The 26,435-nt window shown below is 41.5% G+C and overlaps 1 protein-coding gene across 1 annotated transcript in view; it reads right to left on the reverse strand.

Moving 5' to 3' along the window:
- Positions 1–26,435, reverse strand: part of RIMS1 (regulating synaptic membrane exocytosis 1) — a 426,962-nt gene that overhangs the window by 335,474 nt on the left and 65,053 nt on the right. Inside the window, exon 2 of the mRNA XM_057494214.1 lies at positions 15,927–16,007. Within this exon, the coding sequence (XP_057350197.1) occupies positions 15,927–16,007 (81 nt within the window). The remainder of the gene's footprint in view (positions 1–15,926; positions 16,008–26,435) is intronic.

A 26,435-nucleotide genomic window follows, 5' to 3' on the forward strand; every position in this document is an offset into this window, starting at 1 on the left:
TCCAAACCCACCTAAGAGCCACTGGTCCTCTTCTCCAAGAACTAGGAAAACACAGAAGAGCCGAAATAGAGCTCACAAATAAACAGGGACTAAGGTGACTTTGTGAGACAGGACCACGGGCTCCGTGGGCAGTGGACCTGCCGCGGGCCAGCGAGGGCCTGTGATGGACTCACGGGCATCCGGACCGAACGCCCCCGAGACGGAGCTGCCCTGCCCGGAGCCCTGGGGTGCGTCGGCGGGAAAGGGGGCGATGAGGCAGCCAGTAGGGCGTCCAGCTCCAGGTGAGGGAGGGGGCGACAGAAGCGGGTGGCAGGGAGGCCGCGAACGACGGGCGGCCGACCGCATGCTGGGCGCACCAGGCTGGGCAGAGAAGGCGCCTCGGCGTGTCCCGCCTGCACGAAGGGAAGCGGGCGCAGCCCAGAGAGGACAGCGCAGGCGCAGAAGGATCCGTGCGGGCGGACACGTGTCTGGCGGGTGTGATGCGCAAGGGGGGCGCGAGCTCAGGTCTGTCTGGCCGGACGCGACGGCAAGCCCGCCCCCGAGGGCCTTCGGGTGTGAGTCCGGGGCTGGCTGCGTGGGGGTGGGCGGCAGGGCAGAGCCTCACGCCGCGAAGGGGAAGATGTGCGCCCTCTAAGCACCCGCAGCAAACTCAAGATAGACACACATATACACACACGTGCATACTGAAATATGACCTAAAATCACACTTTTTCCAAGCCTGGAAAAAATATTTTCTCAAAATACAGCCCAACACTATCCCTTGGACTAAGACTCTGCACAGGACCAGCCCCAGGGTCCCCACACGTCAGGGCCTCAGGGGGTGACTGAGGGCGGCAGGGGCTCCCTGGCATCGCACAGAGGGGCAGAAGCAGAAAAGCAAAAGGGCCAATGAGAGAGGCTCGTACCCCGCTCCTGGCCTCTCCGCACTCCCCAGTCCTCAGTGCTGATCGGCTCAGCTTACCATTCCTGATAAGGGAACGACAGCGTCCACCTTGGAATCATCTGTCAATCGGCATCCTTCATTACTCAGATCAAACCAAATCATAATTCAAATCAAAAGAAAACACTATGTATCAAATTTCAATAGATTATGCGTTACGGTAGACTCTCTTAACATACCTTCAAGAAGTGAACACTGCAGGTGAGGAGACAAGATACCAAAAAAATAGTTCATTAAATTAAAAAAGAAAAAATCAACTTAGACAACCTGTCCCAAGAGCACAAAATTCATTGACAAATGAGACTAGCATACTTTTAAAGTATTGAAAGAGCTCATGATTAAATATCAACCCTTGTTTCTCCAAGCAAAGTAAGTAAGAGCCTGCTTGTTTCATACATAACGGAACCTGGATGCAGAACTTCACTGACAGTGATTCTGCGTGCTCTTTTAGGTTTATCACATTTCATGCCCTCCATGAATTTGTTCCAACTTGGCGTGAATGCCATGGACAGCGGGACTTACCACCGAATATATGTTATGTCCACCATATTCCCAGCTAGAGTGAATACTTTGAATGAAGGACCCTATGGCATCCTTGTCTTCTCACCTCTTTGGAACAGAGCCCAGGACTGAGCAAGAAGCCTGAAGACATCTGGAGCCTGGGCTCAGGGGGTACGGGTGCCCGGCTTCTAATCCTCACTTCACTGCTAGCATATGCGCATGAAACACATGGGCAAGTACATCTCTGTGCCTCAGTTCCCTCATTTGCAAAAGGAAGATAATAAAGGTACTTTATAAAGCTTTATGAGAATTAAAGGCACATGAAGTACCGAAAAGAAGACAGCAAGTAATTGCAGTTATTGTTACCACAGGCGACAAGGACCCACAGGAAGTTAAAACGGACACTGTCCGGCCCTAACCCCATGTGAAGCATAGGTGGGTGAGGGGTGCTAGCAGGACATGCACGTGCATCATCTTTTCCTGTGTGGTGCTCTGCTATGAACCAGTCCTCTACATCTCTCCAGAGTCCTCATTCCTGTGGAGCTTCCTGAGGCATCAGAAAAGTCCATATTTTAAGGAATGTAATTCCCTGGAGCTACATGCCTTTTCCGTTCCCTTATTTTTTTAGTAAGGTAACTCCCAGGCTCAAACTCTTCCATTTTCTTGAGCCTTCCCCCTTCCGTGCTCCCGTCTCTGCCCCCTGCACCTGGGGGAGAGCTTGCTGCCTTCCCTCGCAGACCCCCCTCAGCCCTGTCTTTTGTAACCATTGTCACTATCTGCACTGCTATGAACTGTGTCTGGTCTGTTTTAATCATCTGAAAATTAGTCTTTTTCTCTCCAGAAAGGCCTTATTCTCATCCATCATGCGTACTCCTGAAAAATTCATCGCCCTGAGACCTTCCGTCCACCCGGCAGCTCTGTGTGCAGACACTCTGATGTCTTCCTTCAGAGTAAAACCAGCTTCCTGAGCTGGGGTCTCCACGGCCTCCAGCCCTCATACTTTGTTGTAACTGTTTACTTATCTGTCTGTTCAACTAAGAGATACCTTCTTAATAGTTGCATAAGACTCTGATATTTGTTGAATGAATAAGAAAAAAGAAATTAATGTCAAAATATATGCTACATATAGGGGTGATTTGAAAATGATGGAAATCTAATTTAACATCACCCAGACTTAAATAAGACATCAAAGTTCTGTTCACTAATCATGTTCTCAATTTATCTACCTAGTGAACCCAATTACATATAACTAGTGAGGGGATCTAAGTCATGGAAGCTAGCCTAGACACATGCACGATGTTTAATATTTGTTATGTGCATAAAAGATAAGTATATTCATTTCTCTGCCAAAATCGTTTTTCACTGAATAAACATTAATTCACGGCATAGACTACCCATGGTCTTAGGCATGAGCTTTTCCTTTTATTTAATATCTTCCTGCTAATAACAGCCAGAAGTAGCCAGTGGGAACAGATTCTCCTTTGGCTATAAGCTTCCTGTTTTGCACAAGAACCATCTATTTTCTTGGCACAGGGAAACAGTGCTAGTCCTGGACAAAAGACTTCGTAGGAGAGCAGAGCAAACAGCAGCGACTCAGAGTGACCATGCTGGACCCTGAGGCACAGCAACTTTCTGGTAATAGTATTGCCAGTATTTATTCCCTTTGCCTCCTCTCTATATGTTTTCGAACATCCAATTCAGTGATAGTCACATTAATTTTGATTTATGGAATTATCACTCATTCCAGCTAATTTCATTTTTTCTGAGCATCTCAGCTGTATATACCAGTGGTTCTAAATCAGGAGATGATGTCAGGATAACTTGGGGAAATTTTTCAAGTACACATTTCCTGGCCTCCCTACTCATGCATAGGAGAGAGCGTTTGATACATGATGAAGTAGCATGAGGTGAGGTGGATCCTTTTCAAAAAGTGCTTTGATGCCTTTTTATACCTCCTCTCAATAAAAAACCCTAATAAACAGGAAGACACAGCCTATGCTTTTACTGGATTAGTCAAAAAATATTTTTTTCAAATGATGCCAGTATGAGCGCACTGTAGAACCTTGGTAGATATTTGTTAAATAGAAAAAATAATGAATAATGTAGAGATTGTTCACTGCCTCTTTAGTAGAATATGTGAATAATACTTATATAGCACTTCATACACAACTGTCATGTACTTAATTCCATTTTATCCTTAAAACTCCCAATAAGATAACTAGAAACAATTTTCTTCCTATTTTCAAGATGAGAAAGCTAAGACTTAGGAAGGTAAAACAGGTGGGCCAATGCTGCCCAGCAGCGAATATCAGAACAAGGACTAAAAACACATGGTCCAAACTGTTGAAGCTGGGATTTACCCATTACTCCCTGAGGAACTGCAAAATTCTTCTGCTTGATAGCAATACAGGTCACCTGCGTATTTTGAGTTCGTCCTGCACTAGGAGTCCAATCACCTGGATCCGAGACCTGGATCTGCCCCTTTCCTGCTGAGTGACCCGGGGTCAAGTGACTACCAAGCTGAGTGTCTTGCAAGCCAAGGGCACAAGTCGGCGAAGCTCCGTTGTTTCCACATCATGTGACTTGATGCACAGTTGACATTAAACGAATTCAGTCCAAAGTCCACTTGGGCTTGTACAACTGTAGTTTCTTCAGGACAGTTTTTAAAAAATAACTATTTGTTTCTACGGACAAATACTATCTGGCCTAAGATTGACTCGTAGAAGCTGAAGGGATGGATCCATCAAGCGGGCTGTTTGGGGCTGGTCCTAGGCTTAAGGTAAGAGTGACCTTTAGGCTTCCTGATAGGATGAACAAGGTGAAAAAGAACAGGATTCAAGTCAGATGCTCAGCACAGGAGACGAAAAAATTGCACTTAGCTAAAACATCCAGGAACAAAGGACACAGGGTACAAGGGACAAGGTCCTCCAAGGTCGGCATCACCAACACAGGCACTGCTCAGAGCATCATTAACAGAGGACCTAGTTCAGTCAACAAGGAATAACTGGGGAAAACAATGACTAGTCAAGTTTCACAAAACGTAACTATTACATATGAAACTGCTACAGCTCTACTCTTACAGAATTAAACTCTTTTAATACCCAGGAAGTTGAAGAGGGTACCTCCCCCCCGAGCAGTCAGCCAGAGATAAACACACCATCTTAAAATAGTTAACCAGAACGAGGGGCTTTGTAAGACTTGGTGAACTGGCATAGAATGATGTGCATAAACCAGTAAATCATATAAAGAGAATGAAGACTATAAAAGGCACACCATTTTTTAAAAATTCTGTCACTTCCTAATTATAACCATGAATTGGAAATGCCAGTGTTTCTAACATCCTCTATTTCTAAGTTACTGGCCCAACTGATTTTATTTTAAGACAAAAACATCTTCTTTCAAAATGGAACTTCTATTTTCTAGTATCACCTGCTCAATATGATCACTAATACAGGTGATGATAGAACTACAGGGTTGGACACTGAACACTTCTTATGTATCTGAAAAAAATGTTAACAGTGAAAATATTAAACTTATCACATTTTGATGTAAACATGTACCTAAAAATAGTATAGAAAATGCCACTTATCTCTGAATAATGCCTTCATTCATAATAAATACAGCTAAAAAAATCCTTTGCAAATGAAATATGTTTCCTTTCTTCTTGGCTGAATTTTACTGAAGGGAATGAAATAGGTTTCAATAAAGGACCAATATTTTTTATCAAGCATGTATTTTTTAATATTTATTTCCTTTAGTGAATCCAAACACTCACAAAATTATTCAATCTTCTTACCTCAAGACAAATGCTGGGCATAAAAGCCACAGGGCATAAATCTGCAAAGAAGTAAAAAACTAACCTTTTCAAACAATATTGCTTCTCTCTCACTTACCAACTTCACATTTCCCTGTATGGCCCCGGAAGATGACTGGTTAGCCAGAGACGGGTAAGATTCCTCAAGGGAGGAACAACCTAAGACAGGCACAGTCGCAGGGGGGTCATCAGGTGAGAAATTGGGGATCAACAGAGGTGAGGCTTAGAACCTCACACCCCCTGTTCTGAGAGAAATCTTCTGCATACGTGGATGTTTTATTGCCCTTGTCTAGGTTGGATTAACACATAGTCTACAGGCACACACCTGATCATCTACATTTGCCCTCTTACAGCACTAAACTATGTTTTCTACCTTTATCTTGCATCTACCTACCACTTCAGCATTTTATTAAAAAATAATAATAATAATAAGGGAGAAATGTGGGATTCACATAAAATCAAGTATAAAAATCAAACAAATATTCATATTTGACCTGATTGTTTATAGTTCATGATGCGTGATCAAAACCGAAAGTTTCTGTGATGACTGCCCTTGCACTGTTCACCATGTAAGAACTTGTTCGTTATGCTTCAGAAGATTAGAGACTGTTGAGAATTAGGCTTGGGGTTGATTAATGATTGTGCATTGAGTCCCCTATACAGAATTTTATTGTTGTTAACAACCATTTGATAAATAAATATGAGAGATGCCCTCTCAAAAAAAAAAACAGTAAGAACTATAGAACACTCAGCAGGCCAGGCACAATGCTTAAACCCCTTAACTCATGTAAGACTTGCAATAGCCTTTTGATGAGTTACTCTTATTTTTCAGAGGAAGAAATAGAGGTACAGAAAAATAAAATTGTCCTAAGTCATACAGTGAATAAAAAAAATAAAAAATAAAAAAATTATTCAATCTTCTATCTCAAGAGAATACCAGAATGAAAAAGTCACACAAGAAAGAGATATTTAAAATGACAGTCTTATCATGTTTCAATTTTTACTCAGTTTTACTTTTAATCTTTTTTTACCATCAGTATTTGAAGTTCTAGGCAAAAGTAATACAGCTGAGATTTCTAAATTTTTTACTTACATATGCCATTTAAGATATGTTTGTGTATATAATAGGATGCTTAAGATTTTAGGAGAAAATGTTATACATTATGCATTCAATGAACAGAGGACTATTATGCTTATTAGAAATTACACCCATGACTTGGGGCCTCTTCTCTTCAGTACACACCATAAAATTCCTCTTTTCTTTCACTGCTTCCAAAATTTCATTAAATCCCACTGAACTTCCCTGAATTGCACTTGCTCCACCTGCATGGGCATTAGCAGAGTCCAGGCCACCATCACGTTCTGCCTGAACCACCACAGACGGCCTCCTAAGGGTTCAGTCAGCCCTATTCGTTTGCCACATCACACCGGGTCATGATTCTCCCTTCTCTGAGGTGACTGAAGGGCTTCCCAACAGCCTTTGATCCTGCCCCTTACAATGAAGCCCAACGAGCAGGAAGGCCTCAAGGACGGACCCCTGCCCTTCTCATCCGTCTCATCCCCGTCCTCCTCCTCCTCCTCGCTTCTCTCTGGTTTCCTTTTCATTCCCCACCCACGCTAGCACTGGTGTCCACATAAGGCCCCCCGAGCACCCCGCCCTCTTGGCCTTGCGCTCCCTCTGCTGGCTTTTCCCCGAGGCCGACTTCCCATTGCAAATCCCTCCTTAAGTGTCGTCTCCTGTCGGAGCCTTCCTTGGCACGTTCCCCAGTCGCCCGTGTGTAGCTCTCTGCCACCGCGCTCTGGTTGGGCCTCGTTAAGGACGAAGAGCTTCATCACCCACGTTTGTTTGCTGTGTAGATCTCCTCCCACAGTCTCCATTCGACGGGGACTCTGCTTTGTTCACAATGTCCACTGCCTGGCGCTGGGCTCTGCATGCAGTACAGACTCAATCAATGTTTGTTGGAGGGAGAATGAGTAGCCTGACTCACAGAAGCAAGCAGTGAACTTCTTGCCCACTTTTCTAGCCATTGAACAAGGTCACTTCGCCTCCCCTCAAGGTACCTGCTCATCAAAAGCTGATTTAATAGGTTTCCATGGAGGGTGTAGGCCACACATGGGCTGAGAAAGGAATTCAGGGCAATTTGGAAAAGACTGAGCACCACGCAGTGACACGATGACAAGGCTTACTGTTTACAACGGCACAGACACACTGTCCTTTAATCTGTTACCTAAGATAGGACTTTGATGTCTGATATGTGACTTTAAAAGGGAAACTGTATTTTCAAGTATAAAGATAAATGTACATTTCCCATACTGCTGCGGGAAAAGTAACTCTATTAATATGTTTCTTTCTCAGTTATATTTTTGGTCCTCAAGATGGACTATTTCAAAATTAGGTTAAATAGAAGCCACCCCATTTACACGATTAAATTCATTCTGGTCCCATATATGTTAGTCCTCACAAGTCCCCGTGCTATAAATAAATCTGAAAAAAAAAGATCGTTGTTGCTGAAAAAAGCCATGCCCTTGAGATCTGGGCAAGCAGAATGAAAGCAGAATGTGGATGCGGCCCCCCTGTCAGTTCCAGCTTGACTCATCCGGAGCTGTGGAGAAGGGGAAAGGGGGAGCGTGGGACACACGTGCCCACATCGAGAGACTCCACACCGACGGGACTCGCGGCGCAGCCCGGGGTGTGACTCGCCACCGCACAGGACGATCGCTGCTCGAAGGGAGGAAGCAGACAGGACAAAGACAGAATGGCAAAGTAAAAACCCGAGACTACATAATTTGAATATTTACCTGGAACCTAAAATCAGTTTTGGTTTAAAAAATAATTAAACTGAAACATCAATTAAAAAAAATAAAGGACTGAAAACCATCTAACAAAAGAAAAAGAGTAAAAATAAATATCATTATCCAAACCAGTTTCTCAGTTTTTGCAAAGGTCATGAGAGAAGCCTGAACTGAAGAATCTCAATAGTGTCCCAGAACTTGTTTCCACAGGGCCTTTTAGATGTTTTCCTTCTGATGGGCTCTTGAACTTCACCGAACCCAGACTCTCTTTTTACACGGGTAATTTTTGTACAGAGATATCAGCCATACATGCAAATACAAACACACACATATGCACACACACAGTTAAGTTTATTTTTTAGGAATTAGAAATCAAAGGTATCTATAACCCCAAATCATTAATGGCTCAAGAGTTATATAGAACTGACTTTTGAATGTGAGTTTTTCTGAAGATGTGAGGATTTCATGTGATACACTTTCCTATACAAATGTGCCTACTTATATAGAACTGTTGTAAATATTCAAAGAAAACAGAACTTAAGTAATCAAAAACTGTCTCGCAAAGAAAATCACTGGTGGTGATTGCTCCACCAGTGAATTCTACCAAATATTTGAAGAAATACTGTGAAAGTAACCTTTCACAAACTCTTCCAAAGTAGAATAGTAGAGAATACCTCAACCTCCAAATTCATCCAATAAGGACAGTATTAGACTGACACCAAAATTAGACAAAGACATCACAGGAAAACTAAAGACCAATACTTCTTCTAACCATACATAACAAAGATCATAAAAAATACTAGAAAAACAAATAAAGCAGCATAAAAAATAGCTAACTAAATGGGATTTATCCCAGGAATGCAAGATTGGCCCAACATATAAAAAGCAATCAAAGCAGTACACAATATTAATAGAATAAAGGACAAAAAGCACATGATCATCTCAGTAGACGTCAAAAAGCACTTGAGAAAATTCAACGCCTTTTTATGATATGAACTCTCAACATACTAGAAATGGAAGGAAACTTCCTAAACTTGAGGAAGAATATATACTAAAACCTCACAGCTAATACCATATTTAATAGTGAAAGACTGAAAGCTTTCCCCTAGAATCAGAAGCAAGATACATATGTCTGCTCTCACCACTTTCAGACAACTGAATGTCCACATGCAAAAGAATTAAATTAGATCCTCAAACCATATAAAAAAGTAACTGAAAATGTATCAGACATAAATGTAAGAGCTAAAACTATAAAACTCTTAGAAGAAAATCTAGTGGTAAATCTTTATGACCTTGACAAAAGTTGCTTATGTGTGAAACCAACAAATAACCAAAGGAAAAATAGATCACTTGGACTTCATCGCAATTAAAATAAAAATTCTGCTTCAAGGTACTATCAAGAATATGAAAAGACAACTCGCTAAGTGGGAGAAGATACGTGCAAATCATTTCTTCGGCAAGGATGTAGTACCCGTGACACAGTCATACCTTGGAGATGTTACAGGTTTAGTTCCAGACCACCAAAATGAAGTGAGTATTGAAATAAAGAGTCAAATGAATTGTTTGGTTTCCCAATGCATATAAAAGTTATGTTTACATTATACTGTAGTCTCTTGTGTACAATAGCATTATGTTTAAAAGAACAATGTCCATATCTTAATTTTAAAATAGTCTATTGCTAAAAAATGCTAACCAACCTCTGACTTTTCAGCAACCCATAATCACTGATCACAGATTACCATAACAGTTATAATAATATTAAGTTTGAGATATTGCGAGAATTACCAAAATGTGGCACAGCAACACGAAATGAACAAATGCTCTTGGAAAAAATGGCGCTGACAGACTTGGTTAATGCAGGTTTGCCACAAAGCTTCAACTGGTAAAAAAAATGCATTATCTGCTGAGGGCAATAAAATGAGGTGCGCCTATATACAAAGAGCTCTAACAACAATAAAGACAAATTACCCAATTAAAAATGGACAAAAGATTTTAATCAATATTTCTCCAAAGAAGCGACGCCAAAGTGAATGAACCCAGGGATGCTGAGCATCATTACTCACTAGAGAAGGACACATCAAAACCCTAACAAGGTGACCGTCCATACACTTCGCAGCCACAAGAATGGCTTTTAACAAAAAAAAGATTGATAAGTGTAGGCAAGGATGCAGAGAAATTGGAATCCTGTCACATTGCTGGTAGGAATGTAAAGGAGCGAGGCTACTTTGAAACACAGCTGGCCAGTTCCTCTAAAACGTAAGCATGCAGTTACCACATGCCTCAGCCCTGTCACCCCTCGGTTTATATGCAAGAGAACTGAGTACACATGTCCGCTCAAAAATTTGTACATAAATGTTAAAAACAGCTTTAAAAAAAAAGCATAAAGACTAAAACAATCTAAATGTCCATTAACGGATGTCCATTAACCAATAAACAAAAAAGTAGGATATGCATATAATGGAATAGCATTTGGCAATCAAAGAAATGAAATACTGATACATGCTGTAGCATGGATGAATCTTGAAATTATTATGTTGATTGGTAAAAAACAGACATAAACAGTCACATATTATATGATTCATTTATATGAAATGCCCAGAATAGGCAGATCTCTGTAGACAGAAAATAGATGGGTGGTTTTAGGAGCTAGGTTTTGAGGGGAGTAGGGGAATGCCTGCTAATAGATGTTAGGTTTCTTCTCGGGGTGATCAAAATGTCCTGAAATTACATGGTGGAAATGGTTGCACACCTTTATGAAAACCAATAAATTGTACACTTTGAAAAGGTGAATTGAATGTATGGTATGTGAATTACACCTTCATTTTAAAAAGCGGGCAAACATCAACAAGAAGCAAAACAGATGACTGAGCAGAACTATGATTCACATACCTCCCTGCATTCAGTATATTCCTGATAATGTCACCTTCTACAGCGATACAAATATTATTTGTCTAAACAGTTTTTCCTTGGCTATATGTTCTTCTACTGGATTTTTACTTCCAAACTCCAGCTCTACCAGTCCTAGTGTGACCAACTGTCCAGTTTTCTCAGGATGGAGGGGGATTCCCAGAACATAGGATTTCAGCACTAAGACATTCTTATGTTCCAGGAAAACTGGAACAAATTTGTTGCTGCATGATTTGCATAATTTATTTTAATTCCTCTGTGCTTTGTTTAAGTACTGGCAATACCCTATACTCCCTTCTCCCTTCTTTCTAACACCTTCTCCCTATGCTATTTTATTTGTCTTAATGGTTTTTATTATAAAGCAATTGCCTACAAATTAGTACATCTCATCCAAGTGTCTCCTGAGTTTGAGGTAAGCATAGCCAACTGCCTTCCAGATGTTTGAGCTGGGGATATCTTTGGACACTAATGTCTCAGTCTAAAGCTAAGTCCAAACTTACTCCAAGTGCCTAAAAACTCTCTTCTTGATTTGATCACACTTCCTCTCTTGAGCGAAAGTGAGTTGTCTCCTCTCTGCTTTATCAGCACGTCTGATGAATCCGTGCACCGTACTCACACCACCTGGAAGCTCTCCCACCTCGGCCCTGCCTCCCCCCTCTCCTCATCCCCAGCCACATCCGTTACTGAGACTGAAGGACAGACAAGTGTTTCTTAAAATTTTAAGTCCAAGATCCTTTGAGAAACTTAAAAACTCCATAATGCTATTGCCAAGCATTTCAAAATATAATAGTAAACATAAAATCAAAGACTAGGCACCCTGTGTGGCTTGTTTCTCCAAATTAAGTGAGCATCCTCTGCGTCAGAGATTCTGATGCAGCACTTCCTGCCGCCCTCTCCCTCTCTTACCCTCTACACCTACACTCACCCCGGACACACAAACTCCCGCACACCCATGCAATGACACAAAGCACAAAAACACGTCACACACATCAACAGCTCCTGCGAGGAGGGGCTGTCTTAAATGATCCCAGCACAACCTGATGTTTTGGGCTTTAGGGCAACTATTCTCTTCTTCTGGAAAATTAAACTCCAAAACTGCCTACTTACTGAATTATTCATCCTTCAAAATTCACATGAATTGCAGGCTCTGTAAATCCTTCCTTGACCACATCAGCCCCAAACAAAATAAATCATTTTCTTTTTTTTAACATACTTCTTCTGGTGTTTTGCTTATCGTGTAGTATTATAATTTATCTGACTATATAACTGCTGCCCCAAACTTGAGGAGGAACTCTTAAGACAGGAATTCTATCTCATTTATCAACAGGATTAGTTGAACTCTACTAATATTTTTTGGTATATTTATTGCTTTGATTAAGTAATAACAGCTTATGCAGCATGCTTAAAATATGACTGTCATTTCAGTAACTGAAAAAGAAACTTTGTACAGTTTACAGATACAGTTATCAAAAATATAAAGAATCCTGACATGTGCACACATCAATCTAGATGCTAACACAGGATGTACCAAGTACCAGGTGCAGCTCCCTACTTGCTGTCTTCCCACCTAGACCTCTAGCTCTTCTCCTAGCCAGTCACGTGTTTTGAAAAAGTCATGTGTAATCACCATCTCCTTTTCCTGACTTCCCATTTCCTCATCACACCTAAAGAAATAGGATGTTTCCATCCACATATACATTAAAGCTGCTACGGCAGATGCTGCCAATGGCTGAATGACATCTGTTCTCTCTTACTTATTGATTCTATTTATTGATATGACTGGGCATTCCCCTGAGCCCTTTTGGCTTCTGTTTCTCCTGCTTCTTTAACCATTATTTCTCAGCCAAGTCAGGGATCCTTTTCCTCTCTCATTCCTTAAGCACCAGTTTAGATACCTAGGGTTCTCTCTCTCTTGTTTTTTTTCTAACTATCGTCCTTGGGTGGTACCCTAGACTTTCCAGTTAACTGAGAGCTTCAGGTTCACATACCCAGCTATTTTTCTGGACTCACACTCTTGTGGAGCACACAGGTACACAAAATCTGAAAAAGAAACTTTGTACAGTTTACAGATACAGTTTATCAACATCTGAACTCTGCAGTGCCAACCTATCCCTAGGCCTGCTTTGCTTCTTCAATTCCACTTAGTGATTTGAATCAGCCACTGATGTGATAATCCCCTGAAACTCTTTCCTTACAAATCATTCTCAACTGACAGTCAAGCACTGCCCGGCTCTTGAAGTGTTCCCTTCCTACACCTGCTACTCCGACAGGTCAAGACTTTGTCTTCTTCCTCGAGATGGTTGCAATGCTCTCCTGGTTTGCTGGTCTCTGGTTTTGCCCATGCCCATTCCATTCTCTCCAATTCTGCCCAAGGAAGTAGTACACGTTTTATGCATGCTCACACCCATACAATGCAAATCTATGCCACTCCCCTGATCAAAACCCAGTAGTGAATTCTTATAACTAAATGCAGTGTTTATTAAATTGTATATTTTGACCCAGTTATCATATACAAGAAATCTAAGTTCATCCTTAAGTATTAACCTAGGATGTATTCTTATATTTTCTATTTTCTTCTATTCCATTCCATTTTTTTTAACAGCTTTTTTTATTCTCAGACCCACTGCTAGGTTGTGTGAAAGATGAAATAAAAATGGGGTCACTTATGTCACAGATTTTAAAACGAAGCCAGGAGACCATTAGGGAGATGGCATTATGCACATCCTCACTTGTAGAATCCTGAGCTTTTGAACTGGGCCACACTGCAAAAATCCCAGGAGCTCAGCTGGAACACCTCACTTGCTACATACAGTAAGAGACTGTGCTCAGAGACAGCCTTACCAACCAAGGATATTCAGTCAAGATTCATTTTTTGCTTCCAACACCAATAAAAATTATTTATAAACAATGTATACAAGCATGCCCTTTTGTCTTTAAAACACCCTTAACTTTTGTTCCTAAATGGGATGCAATTTGAATTGCTCCCTGAATTGCAGTTCTGAGACACCCAAATAAACGCTTTTGTTTTCAATTCTGCCTCTTTTCTAGGTCAGCACTTGTGATGCAGAAATTTGAGGACACTGACCTACAGGCTAAAGCCCATCCTAACACACATGCACACCCCTTTATTTTTGTTGCCCTTTTCATCTTAACCTGGGAAGGTCCATATGTGGGTACATGGGGCTCAACTCACAAATGCAACTGCCTATGGAGAACCAGTCAAATGAGGGAGGCATTGCAAACTTAAGTTCTTCAAGCCCCTTAGAAAGGTTCACTATTTCAACTAGAAAAGTATAAAGTGAGCAAAGGGATTTTCAGAAGAGAGGAAGCAAAGAAGCTTCTTCACTGCCTCCACATTCATAGGGTAACCAGGGAAGTCCTATGAGGTACAAGGTAAACGACAGCAGATGTCCACGGTTACAGAAAATAAAAATAGAACAAGGAACACAATGATCTAAAATCTTGTCAGGATGGATGAAAATCGCTACTTCACACCTAATAATTCCAGTCTAAGATAGACACTGGAATGACTGGGACCAGTTAAAATGGAACCTCAACAGGTGAAATATAACACATTTAAATATCAATGTTATATTTATTATAAAAATAAATGTTATAGTTCCCAGAAATTGCTGTAGCCTAATATGAATGTTTTCTAATGCCTAGAAACACAAGATGGAGAATGGGATTCTAAGTTTTCTGTGAATTATCAAGAAAAGTTCCATCATCAGGAATGTATATAGAAAACGATATGGCTACTTCATTAAGAATACTCCCAACTTTGCACTTTTGTCAATGTAGTTATAAATCATTCTAACTATGGTTACTTTTATTCCTTGAAAAGTACTATTAAATGTAGACAATATGCAAGAATATTTATTGAGATAAAACCTATAACCCATCTACACAGCCTCATTTTTATTTACCAAAATTTTATATCCTAAAACATAAATAACTTTAAATTATTTGTGACTGCATGTGATACACAAAATATAAGCATTTAAATATTTTATCTCATATGGGTCTTTGCCAATGCTAGCAAAAACTTGTCATTGCAAAAGAGTTATGAAAACTTCCTTCTCATTGCCTTTCTGTGATTTTATCACTTTATTTTGGTTTCACTTCACAGAATTGTCAGATAGCTAAAGAAATCTACAGAAAGTCACTCTCAGGACACATGCCTTCAAAGGCTCTGTGAGAAGCCTGGGAAACGGGCGCTTCCCCAGGAGCGACCACGCAGCTCGGACGGTTGTGCCAAGGGCATGCTGCTGCCGAGACACTTGAAGGGGATGCTTACTTTTTCTTACCAGGAGCATAATTCTACTCAGAAGATTGAGTATATCCTGCTACTCTGTAGAATTTTAATGCTCTTTACATTCTATCTCATCAAAACCCGCATTCTCAACAGAATTTACTTATTTGGTTTCCTCTCTACTTTCTGCTTCCCCCGGTGCTGGTCCTTCCACTCCTGACGAGCACCTGCCCTAGAGACTGCAATAATAAAGACACAACTAGATGGGCGAGCCACTCTTCGCGATGGTCCCCTCCCTTTAAGTAATGCAGTGTGAGGGTGGGTCACAGAATCTTGCATGTTTCCCTTATTTTCATGCTCCTCTCCTCTCTGTACCCTGCTTCCCTGTTTTCCTAAAATCTTACGCTCTGGCCCACATACTTCCTAAATCCCAAAGGTACCCAATGTCTGCCACCCCACAGCCCTAAAAAAATGTGTCCCTGTCCTCAAATTAGTTTTATGCTTCCAAAACAGTATAAGAAACATCACTTAACAAAGATACTTACTGCAGAACTCAGGTTTCCAGATAATTCTGCCTCATTCAACGGTAGCCTTTTTATTACACATACATGAGTAGCCAGATTATCTACTCCCACATGCAATGTGAATTACTAAATCTATAGCCAGTGATCTGTGTGAGAGATGACGTTTCTGGTCAGTAAAGCCAATGCCATACTCACGGTGAAGGCGGGTGGGGCTGGCTTTCCGCGTTTCTGGGCGTTTTGCAGGCAGCAGGCTTCGCCATGTCCCTGACAACACACCTGGGGCGCATGACAGACAGCACAATGCACTATTAATTACAGAAAGGGCAGGACATCTCTGGAAATTCAACACGGTACTGAAAACACAGTCTAAGGGAAAAATCTTTGCAACCCCTTCATATTAACCTGAAGGCCCCGACAAAGCTCTTTGAGTTGGAAAGCTTGGACTCAGGCTTTGAAGAGCTCGATTATACCCAAATAAAACCCAGGCTAGCCTCTACATTTACTTTTCCTTTTAGCATCAATAAAACGATTGTCAGCAGTTTTCCCCCATAGAAGAAATGCTACTGAAAGCTTCGGCTTCACGGGGAGGCGGCTGGAAGTTTAAAGGAGCTGCTGCGGCGCTGGTATGTTAAAGGGCAGGGTTTTCTGTGGCTTTGGCTATTTCCCCAAAAGATACGGACTCTGCTTTCATGCGTGCATCACCACACAGGCCTTTCTATGCAAAAGGAGATGTGGGAGGCCTCAGGACACCCCCATGTTCAAAATCACCTTGAAAGCTAAGAAAAAAGGAAGAGTAAGAAGGAGGTATTTACACATAAAGTGTGTGTGTACACATGCGTGTGTGTGTGTGTGTATAAAATAGAGAAGATACCCCCCGATGTGAGAACATAGTAAAAGGTCTTTGTGCCTTAGGCCCTCTGGCACAGCATGCGGAGACGCAGAGGACTGGTGGCACCCCAAGGCTCAGAAGGCGGCTGAGGGGATGCCCCCACCCCCTGTCAACAGGGTCACAGAGCCGGCGACAGACTCACTGGCAGAAGCCAGAACACAGCCCTATCTGAGGCTGTACTTGGATGGCTCGGATATTCCTTCCCCTCAAAGGCTTTAAAGCAACATTGCTTTACATGGGAAGCCTCGGTTCTAAAGTTGAGAGACCCGCACCTTAGACTTTGGTAAGGGGAAAAGCTCCTTAGGACCCAGGACTCTCTGATAGGAATCTGGTTCTTAACAACTTTCTTGGAGACTTCTTGGAGGTTTGATGACACTAATATTTTAGGCCAGTCATGTTATTCCAGAAATGGATCGCTGGTTAGATAGCGGCAGATAAAACATTTTCCCAGAGCTAAAAGCTGCATGGCAAAATTCTCCACTTCTGAAAGAAATGGTACAGGGAAACGTGGACACGACGCTCAGAAACGTGCATGCACACACAGATACATACACACACACAAACACACATACACTGCTCATGCCCAACAAGTCCAAGGAAGACTTAGAAGTCAATATGCAACGTGACGAGAAAGAAAATGGTGCCATTTCAAAGCTTCAACACGCTTCCCTCGTGGGAAAAAAGGGAAGAACTCTGGCATTTGTCAAGAGCTAATGCTAAACTCTTAATAGACAGGTCAAAAGATAGGAGTCAAAAACATCCCCAGCAGCCACAAGCCTTCTGTTCTTGCTCCAGTTTCCAGTGGCGAGAAGGTCTCTCAGGCACCAGGGTTAAAAGAACAGAAGGCAGTTGTCAGGGAGAAGCAATACCCCAGATTTCTGGGCTCTGAGATGTTAATCTAACAACGTTCAGCGCCCAGGAAGTTCAACTTCATAGCACTGGGAAATCTTTAGCAATTCTCACTCAACTAAAAATAGCACATGTTTAATCTACATGCACTGGTTTGTGACAATATCGGAAATATCACCAACTTTGGAAGGATTTTTGAAGAATTAAATCTTTGGGAAGCCATATGCAACCTTCTGTCTAGTTATTTATTTATTTATTTATTTAGGTTTCAGGTATTTATACAAAACTCTGAAATAAATGAAATCTGGCATTTAAAGAGTGTTCCTTAAATATGCTTTTAAGTAACTCTTTTTTAATAAATGTGAATTGTCAGCCAAACTAAGAGTAGGTTTCCAAGCAAAGCATTTTTTTTTCTGAGCAAAAGACCTCATCTAATCTCATCACCTTGTGTTTATGAAAACACTCATCTAATCTCAAGTATCCAGTGGTTTTGGTTTAAAATTACAATAACTAACATACTGCTTCTGACTGCACACAATATAGAATCTTTCAAAGACATTTATTTTGATTTTCTGAACTTTAAAGTTTTATTGGCTAATGAAAATAAGTAATACTCAAAAACAATATATCTAGAATTAGTTTAAATATGCTTAATTTATGTACCTTCATTAATTAAAAAAACCAGGAAACAACCTATTTTTCATTCTGACATAAATTCTGATCACAGGACTAGAGCGAAATCACCAGCTATTGAATCTGTGTTTTCAGCAGGGGAAACTGTTGCCTTCAGACTGTTAATTATGCAGCCAATTTGAGGGAGCTCTAGACTATCATAATATATATTCCTACATTTTCTAACTTGACTTCTTAGCTGAAATTTCTTCAAGATACATGAAAGATAAACCAAAAAAAAACCCCTGTGTGCAAATAGATATGGAAGACACATAAAAATATACAAGTTTTTGTCAGTCTGCATGTATTAACATTTCTTTAAACTATAATTGAATTACTGTGTCTGACATTTCAGTTCGGAAGGATAAACTGTAAAACTCAGACAGTTCTAACATATAGAAAATGTTTACTAGCACTTTCCATGATCTCCCATTCATTAGACTTATTAACAACACAGACTCCTTCTACTTTAAGAAACACAATGATATTTCAGCGTGTTGCAGCTACGAAGGGCCTTTGTCTGCATATGATTTATTCCTGCAGCCAGGCAGAAGGAGGCCACAAATGCTGGCACATTGCTGACTTCCCACAATTAGCAAGGGATGGAGAGACTAGAAGTTCAAGGGGCTTGACCTCTAATTCTTTGCAACACCTTCAATTCCTCAGAGATTTATCAGACATGGACCCTTAACAGGTCTCTGAACCGTGCGAGCATTGTCTCCTCTCTGAACTGACCCGCCCTCGGTGCTGCTGGGTTTTACGAATGAGCACCATGCGTGCCCGGGCAGGCCTGCAGACTGCCCACTCACCTCTCCACCCTGATGGCACAGGCGCGGGAGCACAGACTGCCACAGGCCTGCCCAGGAGGCTACAGCAAGGCTTCCATCTCCAAACAGGAACTACATGCGCTTCCAGATACTTAAGAGTATATGAATCAAAAATTCTAAATGCATTCAAAAAAAGCAATTTACATAATTACTTTCTCTCTTTGTGTCTCCATGTAGGAGCCTGCGATCACTAGGCCCACCCCCATGCCCCATCTGAGAAAAAAAAGGGCACTACTTTATGAAATTGTATCTCAATCTGAACTTTACCTAAATTGCTTTATCTTTCATGACTAATGTAAACTAGCTATTGTGCACCAAGCTGTCAAATAGCTAGGACATGCTTACATTTCTGTTCTCAAGCTTCTGGTTTTTGATTTTTACTGAGGTTTTCTTCTATCGAAGGAGACAAGTACATCCAAACAGTGCTGGGGATGAAGTGCATTTGCACTCACTCCCCAAGGCTAATTGTTATTTCACTACTTATTATACTAGTCTGCCTAGGAAAACTTTAGAGGCAGCTAAAATAACATAAGGTTGAGAAAATGAACCATTTTCAAAAATACAATCTTCTGACTTGCAGATTGCTGATATACATAGAAACAAACAAACAGACAGACAGACAAGAAGAGACCTTCGGGGCTCTGCAGCCAGCCATTAGCTGGTACGGCTCCCATTCACTGCTCTGAGTCCCTCTTCCATAGGCATTAGCTAAAAGTTCCTAAAATACACACAAAATTCCTAACTCCAGCCAGATCCTCTCTTAACTCCAGACATGCAACTGCCTTCCTCCACATTTTCACTTGGATTTCTAACAGACATCTCAAAATCAACATTTCCAAAATGGAATTCTCCATCCTTCTCCCCGCCAAACCTGACCCTCCAAGCAGCCATGTCCGTGCTGGCAGCCTGCAGATAAACGTCTCTGTATGTTCAGGCCAAAAACTGTAGACTGGATTTGCTCTCTCTCACGCCTTTTGTCCAATCCATCAGATTGGTTCTACTTGGGAAATATGTGCAGAATCTGGCCATTCTTCACTTCCTCCACTACTGCCACCCTGTCCCAAGACACTGTCATCCTTTACTTGGGTTCCCACAGTAGACGTTTAACAGGTTGCCCAGCACGTCCCCTGGCCATCCTCCTACAGTCCATTCTCAACACAACAGGCAGTGACTCTTCGGAAAGAAAAATCAGATCATGACTTCTCTGCTCAAAATCCTGCAGTGGCTCCCCAGTTTCTCCACAATGAAGTGCCTGAGTCCTTGGAACATACTATGGCCTCCCATAACCCTCAGGGTTCATCTCCTGCAACTCCCTCCCTCCCTCCTGGTCTTCCTCAAACACCAGGCGCAATCTTGCTTTCCACCAACCAACCTCTCCTTCTGTCCAGAATGCTTTTTTGATGCTTCTTATTCTGCTCATCTACTTGGCACTACTGTTGCTGGGCAGCTACATCTGGGCAGGTCTCTCCCTGCGCACTAGGTGAAGCACTAGGAGAAACCTCGGCCTGGACGTGGGGGAGGGTTCTTGACTCTGAACAAGAAAGAATTCTCAAGCAGGTCGAAGGAGTGCAGGTAAGGAAGGGCTTCATTAGAGTGAGAGCAGCAGGGAATGGCAGCTGCCTTGCAGGCAGCAGAGAGCAGGGAAGGGCAGAGGGAAGGTTCTCGGCCTAGGACAGATTCCCTTGCCAACTCCTGAAGCCACCCACGGTCACCTGGCATCCTGGGTCCGCTTGGATCTATCTGCACAGCCCCCACCACCCCAGGGTCTGGGGAGCCACGGAGCACAGGACAGAGTGAGATTATGTTCTGAGAACTTCCCAAAGAAAGGAGCAGATCGCACAGAGGCAGTTCCGTCCAGGTCACCCAGATGACGGAGACACGCAGGTCCAAATGTGAGCTCTTAGCAGCCCCTTCCTACTTACTAGGAGTAAGGCAGAGACAGAGCGAAGACTTGGAAATAAAATAAAATAGCGAAGAGACAACCCGCAGTAATTCTAGCAATGAGAAAGCTTTATTTGAAAGTACGCACTTAAGGAAAGGAGAGTGTGGGTGTCCTCAGAGAGGAGGCGCACTGAAAGTCTGGGGATTCTGTCTTTTAAGGCTTTCAAGAACGGGGCAGAGGGGCGTTGTTGGGCGTAGGCTTGACTTGTGGTCTCAAGGTGCCGTGTCTGCTCAGAGACACCATGTCTCCTTTCCTGTATTATCAGTCCTCCCACTGATTCTGCTCCATAAACCCAACACAGGGATATATTTGTCCTGTTCTCCAAGACAGCAGTTACCCTCAAGCAGTGGGGACGTGTCAGTTAAGACCGCCTGCCCTGCCTTAAGGTAGGCTGCTGGGCTATTGTTGGACTAACAGGGAATATGGCATGAATCTTACTTCTCAAATCTCTGCTTTTTAAAATGGAATCTTAGTCTTAAGATGGGGTCCCTCTTGGTCTTACTATGTCTCAGCATTTTTCATCATAGGCAGGAAAATTTATTCAGGATGCTTGTCCCACATTCCTGCCCTACCGCACTACGACCTGCTCCCCCACACACACACCGTGCCTCCCAGGCCTGTCACCTGCTCTACCACCTTCTAAAACACACCCCCCCATACACACCCCACTGCTGATATATGTGCTGTGCAATACACTCTATCTGGTCCTCTGACATATGCCAAGAGCCCAGAACACTGCCTGGCATAATAGTCACTCACTATGTATTTATTAAATGAAAGAATAAGATCAAAAGGAAAAAAAAACTATAGACAGCAAGCTTGAATATCTAATTTAACAGCTAAAACATATGAAGAATAGACTCTAGGGTAACACTTTTTCACAAGATTATAGCATATTTCTATAAAGTATTTAGTGTGTAAATTAATTTATGACCAACAAGTTTTATGAATTGAATAATCCCACTAAATTTGTTTTTATATGGTTTGACTAAGGTTCATTCTCTTTCTGAATAAGAATAAAGGTATTTCTCAGCAAATGGCTTATTCAGTGGAAAAGACTCTTTAATGCGAAGTTATTGCTTTGAACCAGTGAGATACTATTTAACATCTAGTGTACTGATACATTATCAAATAAAAATTTTAAATAATTGTATAGGAGGCAATATATCAATAGTAAAGAAAGAAAATTAATCCCCTTTTCTTCTGATTTTTCTAAACAGGGTAGGAAAATTAGAACATTTGTTTATTTAGGATTGATTATATACCAAAATGGACACAGCATACCTCATTTAATTTTCATACTACCCTGCAAGGAGAAGTGATCATTCTGACAGGTGAAGAAGCTGCAGATCTAAAAGATTAAAATATTTTTCCAGCAGTAAATGGCAAATCTTGATATTTTCAGAAGCCAAGATGTGTATCAAGATCTGTTCGGCATAGCTAAATGCCCTTTCAGAGCTAATGTCTTTTCCATCATTCCAAGCAGCCTCCTGGCATTAATACTCAAAAGATGAATGGAAACGAATAAAACTCAGTCATGAAGTTACAGAATCCAGTATGCTTGGATGTCTCAATACCATTAATTTCATGATACAGGTGCACTGTTGAAACAATCAAAATAATCCTACATAACTGAGTGTTCTTTAAAAACTATTCTAGTATCACAAGACAATATTCTCGAAATATAACATAACAGCAGAACAACTGTAATAACATTGAGTGTGAAGTTGGCTAAACCAGAAATGTAGAGTGACCCTAAGATCAATGGGAATATTATAGAACATGAAATGCGAGATGGGCCATATATGAATTTATGTAAGAAAGAGAAAAACAATAAAGAAAGCTAAAAAGTTCATTTGCAAGACAAATACACAGTTGATAAAAATCTCTTCAGATACATTTTTCAGAGGAGATCTTCAAAAATGGTCTGCTCATTTTCATTCACAAATACTAAAAAAGAAGCTGTAAGATATTACTTTAAAAATGACTTTTAAAAATTATATCCGTGTCAACTTCACAGAGAGCAAATGAGTATGATGATTACCACCAGCAAGACGAAGGTAGAACAGGGAAAGTTCTCCTCCAAAGGGAAACATGAATGTCTGTAGTTTGAAGAGAGATACTGATCACAAACCCTCAGGGCCTGTGAGACCCCAGCTGTGCATTCAGGGAACCCCCAGCAGCTACGTAAAAGTAATTCTTATTTTAAAAAACATGGAGGACAGGTTCCTAATTAAAAGAAAAGGGAAACCAGCTGCTCATTTTTCACAATGAGTGATGAAGGCTGCCGAGCCTCCCCTCAAGAGGCCAGGAAGTGATTCGGAAAACCAGACCAAAAAATACAGAAATCTAAGATTAAGGTGATAACAAGATAAATACCCGTTACAGAGATTAATGGGTGGTTTTAAATTTCAGAAAAACAGATTTTTCAAAGACTGGTAAGAAAGAAAATGACAGGTAAGAAGTCAAGTCCCTGGTCTTCTGTTCAGACCTATCCTGTTTATCATCCCTTATATCTCGGGAATGCTAACAGGCTTGGTTCTACAAGGTCTTGATGTTGTTTCCAACATTTCGGCAATATGACCAATTACCCTCTTTTTATTGAAGCCATTGTTTTCTGTTAACATAGTTTCTCCCTGCATTCAGCAGTTCTTGAAATATTTTATGTACCTATGGATTTATATCTGCTACCAGCCCCCACACGGTCCTGTTTATGTTTTTCTACTGACTACCCTGTGTGCAGTCTCCCAAAGCCCACCTGCAAAATGCAACTCAACTGCAGAAAAATCAAAAGTACCAGAAATGCCCTGCCGCTCACCCTGCGAGAGAGAACGCTCAGTCCGCGGTGGGGTTGGGGGGCCCGGCGAGTAAGAAGTAAAAAACTTCCAGAGGGAGGAAGATGAGACAGCGAGTGAGATGAGGCCTGAAATCATGTTTAGAGCAAGTGAAAAGAGGTGGAGCTCAAGTGGAATGGCAGTGGGTTGACGGGAAAGTGGGTGATGTGAAAACGGAGACAGAGAGTATAGACAAGAACTGCGAAGGCCGACACAAGATGATTGAGGAAAGAGGCGTGGTGAAGGGAAGGTGGTCTTTTTCATACTCACAGGCACGGTTCTAGGAGAGGGCCTTGGCCTTGAGGAAGGAGAAGTTAACGGCGCCGTGGGAAGAGGCAGGAGGGCAAGGCAGGGGCGGGGAAGGCAAGAGGGGAGGGCCAGGGAAGAGGACAGTAGGAAAGAAAAAGTTGCTGAGGAGACACAGAGGGAAGGCATGACACAGACAGGTAGGGGATCGGGTCCCAAAATGCCACCTTTTATTTGACCAAAATGGCCATCTCCATTTTCCCCAAAAGGTGTTTGCAGGAAAATGCCCCATGAGATTCACTTTGGAAAGTTTTTAGAGAGTGAAGTCATCTCTCCACCTCTCCTATTTCTAACTCAGCTCCAAGAAGGCAGAAACTTAAACTTGTACCCACCTCTTTCCGGTGCCACGGAGTAGAGGGGATGCACAAGGAAGCTTCTCCCCAACCATCAGCCACTAGGAACTATGTTTTCACTAATGACAAAGGCTGCCATGTCTTAAAAGCAAAAGTAAGTTGGCAGTTTCCTCATTTGCTTGCTGAGTGGGAACACAGAGGGCCCTTCCCCCGTCTCCTGGGGTGTCCAGCTTCCCTGCGATGAGCCCCCTGGGCAGACCTGGGCGGGCAGACCCTTTCTTGTTTCTAACTCTATTTACCTTTCTTTCTCACTAGCCCAGTCTATACAAGCTGTTGAGGTAAATGCATCTGAAACGTGCTCAGAAGTCAGTCTTCTGAGTAGAGTGAGTTAAAAAAGAAACAGTGACCCCCAACATTAAAAATTCAACCGGGAAGGATAGCCCACAGCACTTATGGACAGCAGCAGAAAAACTGACTGACATCGCATTTTCTCTAGCAAGGGAGGAAGCACAGTCTGGATCAGTAAATTTTTCATGGGCTCCAATTTGACCTACTATGTCTTTTCCACTAAAGAAAGCATCTTGGCCTAAAACGAAGTGGAAACAATAGTACCACAGGGATAATCTTGGAATCAACATATGTCATCTTAAAGAGGAAATCATTTTCAGCTTTTAGGACTTCAATTTCATAAATAAATAGCTCTTATTACCCTTCACAGCTAACGTAAGTGCCTTATGGCCCAGTTGGGCACCCCTGGTCTGAACTGCTGGCTTTGTCCCAAGCCTGGCTGAGTGTGGTCTCTCCACCTCAAGAGCCACTCACTTGGAGGAGATAGTTTAGTTAGCAATAACAGCAAGCCAGATAGGAGTGCTAATACTCTCCAAGAGAGTCACATAACTAGAAACTGTTTTGACTGACTCAAAAAAGCCATTCAGCGAAACAAAATGAATTTCAAGAAATGTGACTGTATTTAGACACGAGAACTCCACAATAACAAAACAAGAAAATGACAGTAAACAGTATCAGCTATGGTTTCTGAGCAGCAACAGTGAACCAAGAGCTATGCTGTGAATCTCACATGCCGTTAGTCAAGTCACAGGGTCCTATGTTTTACATTGTGCTTGATGCTAAGTCACAAATTTGTGAAATACCAGTGTCCTCTTAGGCGCACAGTTCATTTCAAAAATCACGTACCTGTGAAGTACTTTGTTTTGAGCACATAATTTCATTGCCATTCAAGTTTTAGCATGAAGCCACAAGTGTAATTGAATATTTCAAGTTTTAAGCACCTCAAACCCCTTGCAACATTTCAGAATTGTACTAGAGAAGAATAGAGTTGTCAGGTAATGATTACTGAAATCTAAATGGCCACGGTAAAGATGTAATTTGGTAGTAGAGAGGGGTGAATGGTATTTGCAAAGAATATTGCCAGAGCTTTTTCACAACTCATGATTTTTCTGCCTTTTTATTTGGTAACACCAAATCATAGCTCTTTGAATAATGATTTTGGGGTATTTCTATGTAGGTGTGCCCTTTCACCACAAGCATTTATTCTCCTTCCTCATTGGGGAGCAAGATTGCTAAATAAATACCTACTAAGAGGTCCATAATAGTTCCTTGGTGGGATTTAAGTGGATTTTACACAGATAAAATAAAATGGGAAAATGAAACTTGGAAAAGTATTAATGAAATATTTCAGGCATTTCTTTCAGTTAAGTACAACTACTTTCTCAACTGATTCACCTGCCTAGAAAGTTAGAGAAACAAGCCCATCAGATATGAACACACGTTGTATGTGGACTATTCTTTGCGTGTAAATATTAAAGGGCTATGAAAGAAATATACACAATTTTCTCCTATTGTAAGTGAACAGATCTTTGTTTTGTCAAGAGGCCACAATGTTTCTTTTACCTAAAATATGACAAAAGAATGAAACTGGGTCATATTGACACTTAATGGAAACTTTAATACTTGAATATAATGGCTTTTCTGTTTCAAAATTTTTTTATTTTGAGTGAGAAAAACAAAAAATCTTGTGAATAAACTTTTTTATCCCCTTCACCCAAACTAATGAAGGTATGTACAGACACTT

Source organism: Manis pentadactyla, chromosome 16, assembly GCF_030020395.1.
Source record: "Manis pentadactyla isolate mManPen7 chromosome 16, mManPen7.hap1, whole genome shotgun sequence".
In the NCBI taxonomy this organism is placed as follows: Eukaryota; Metazoa; Chordata; class Mammalia; order Pholidota; family Manidae; genus Manis; species Manis pentadactyla.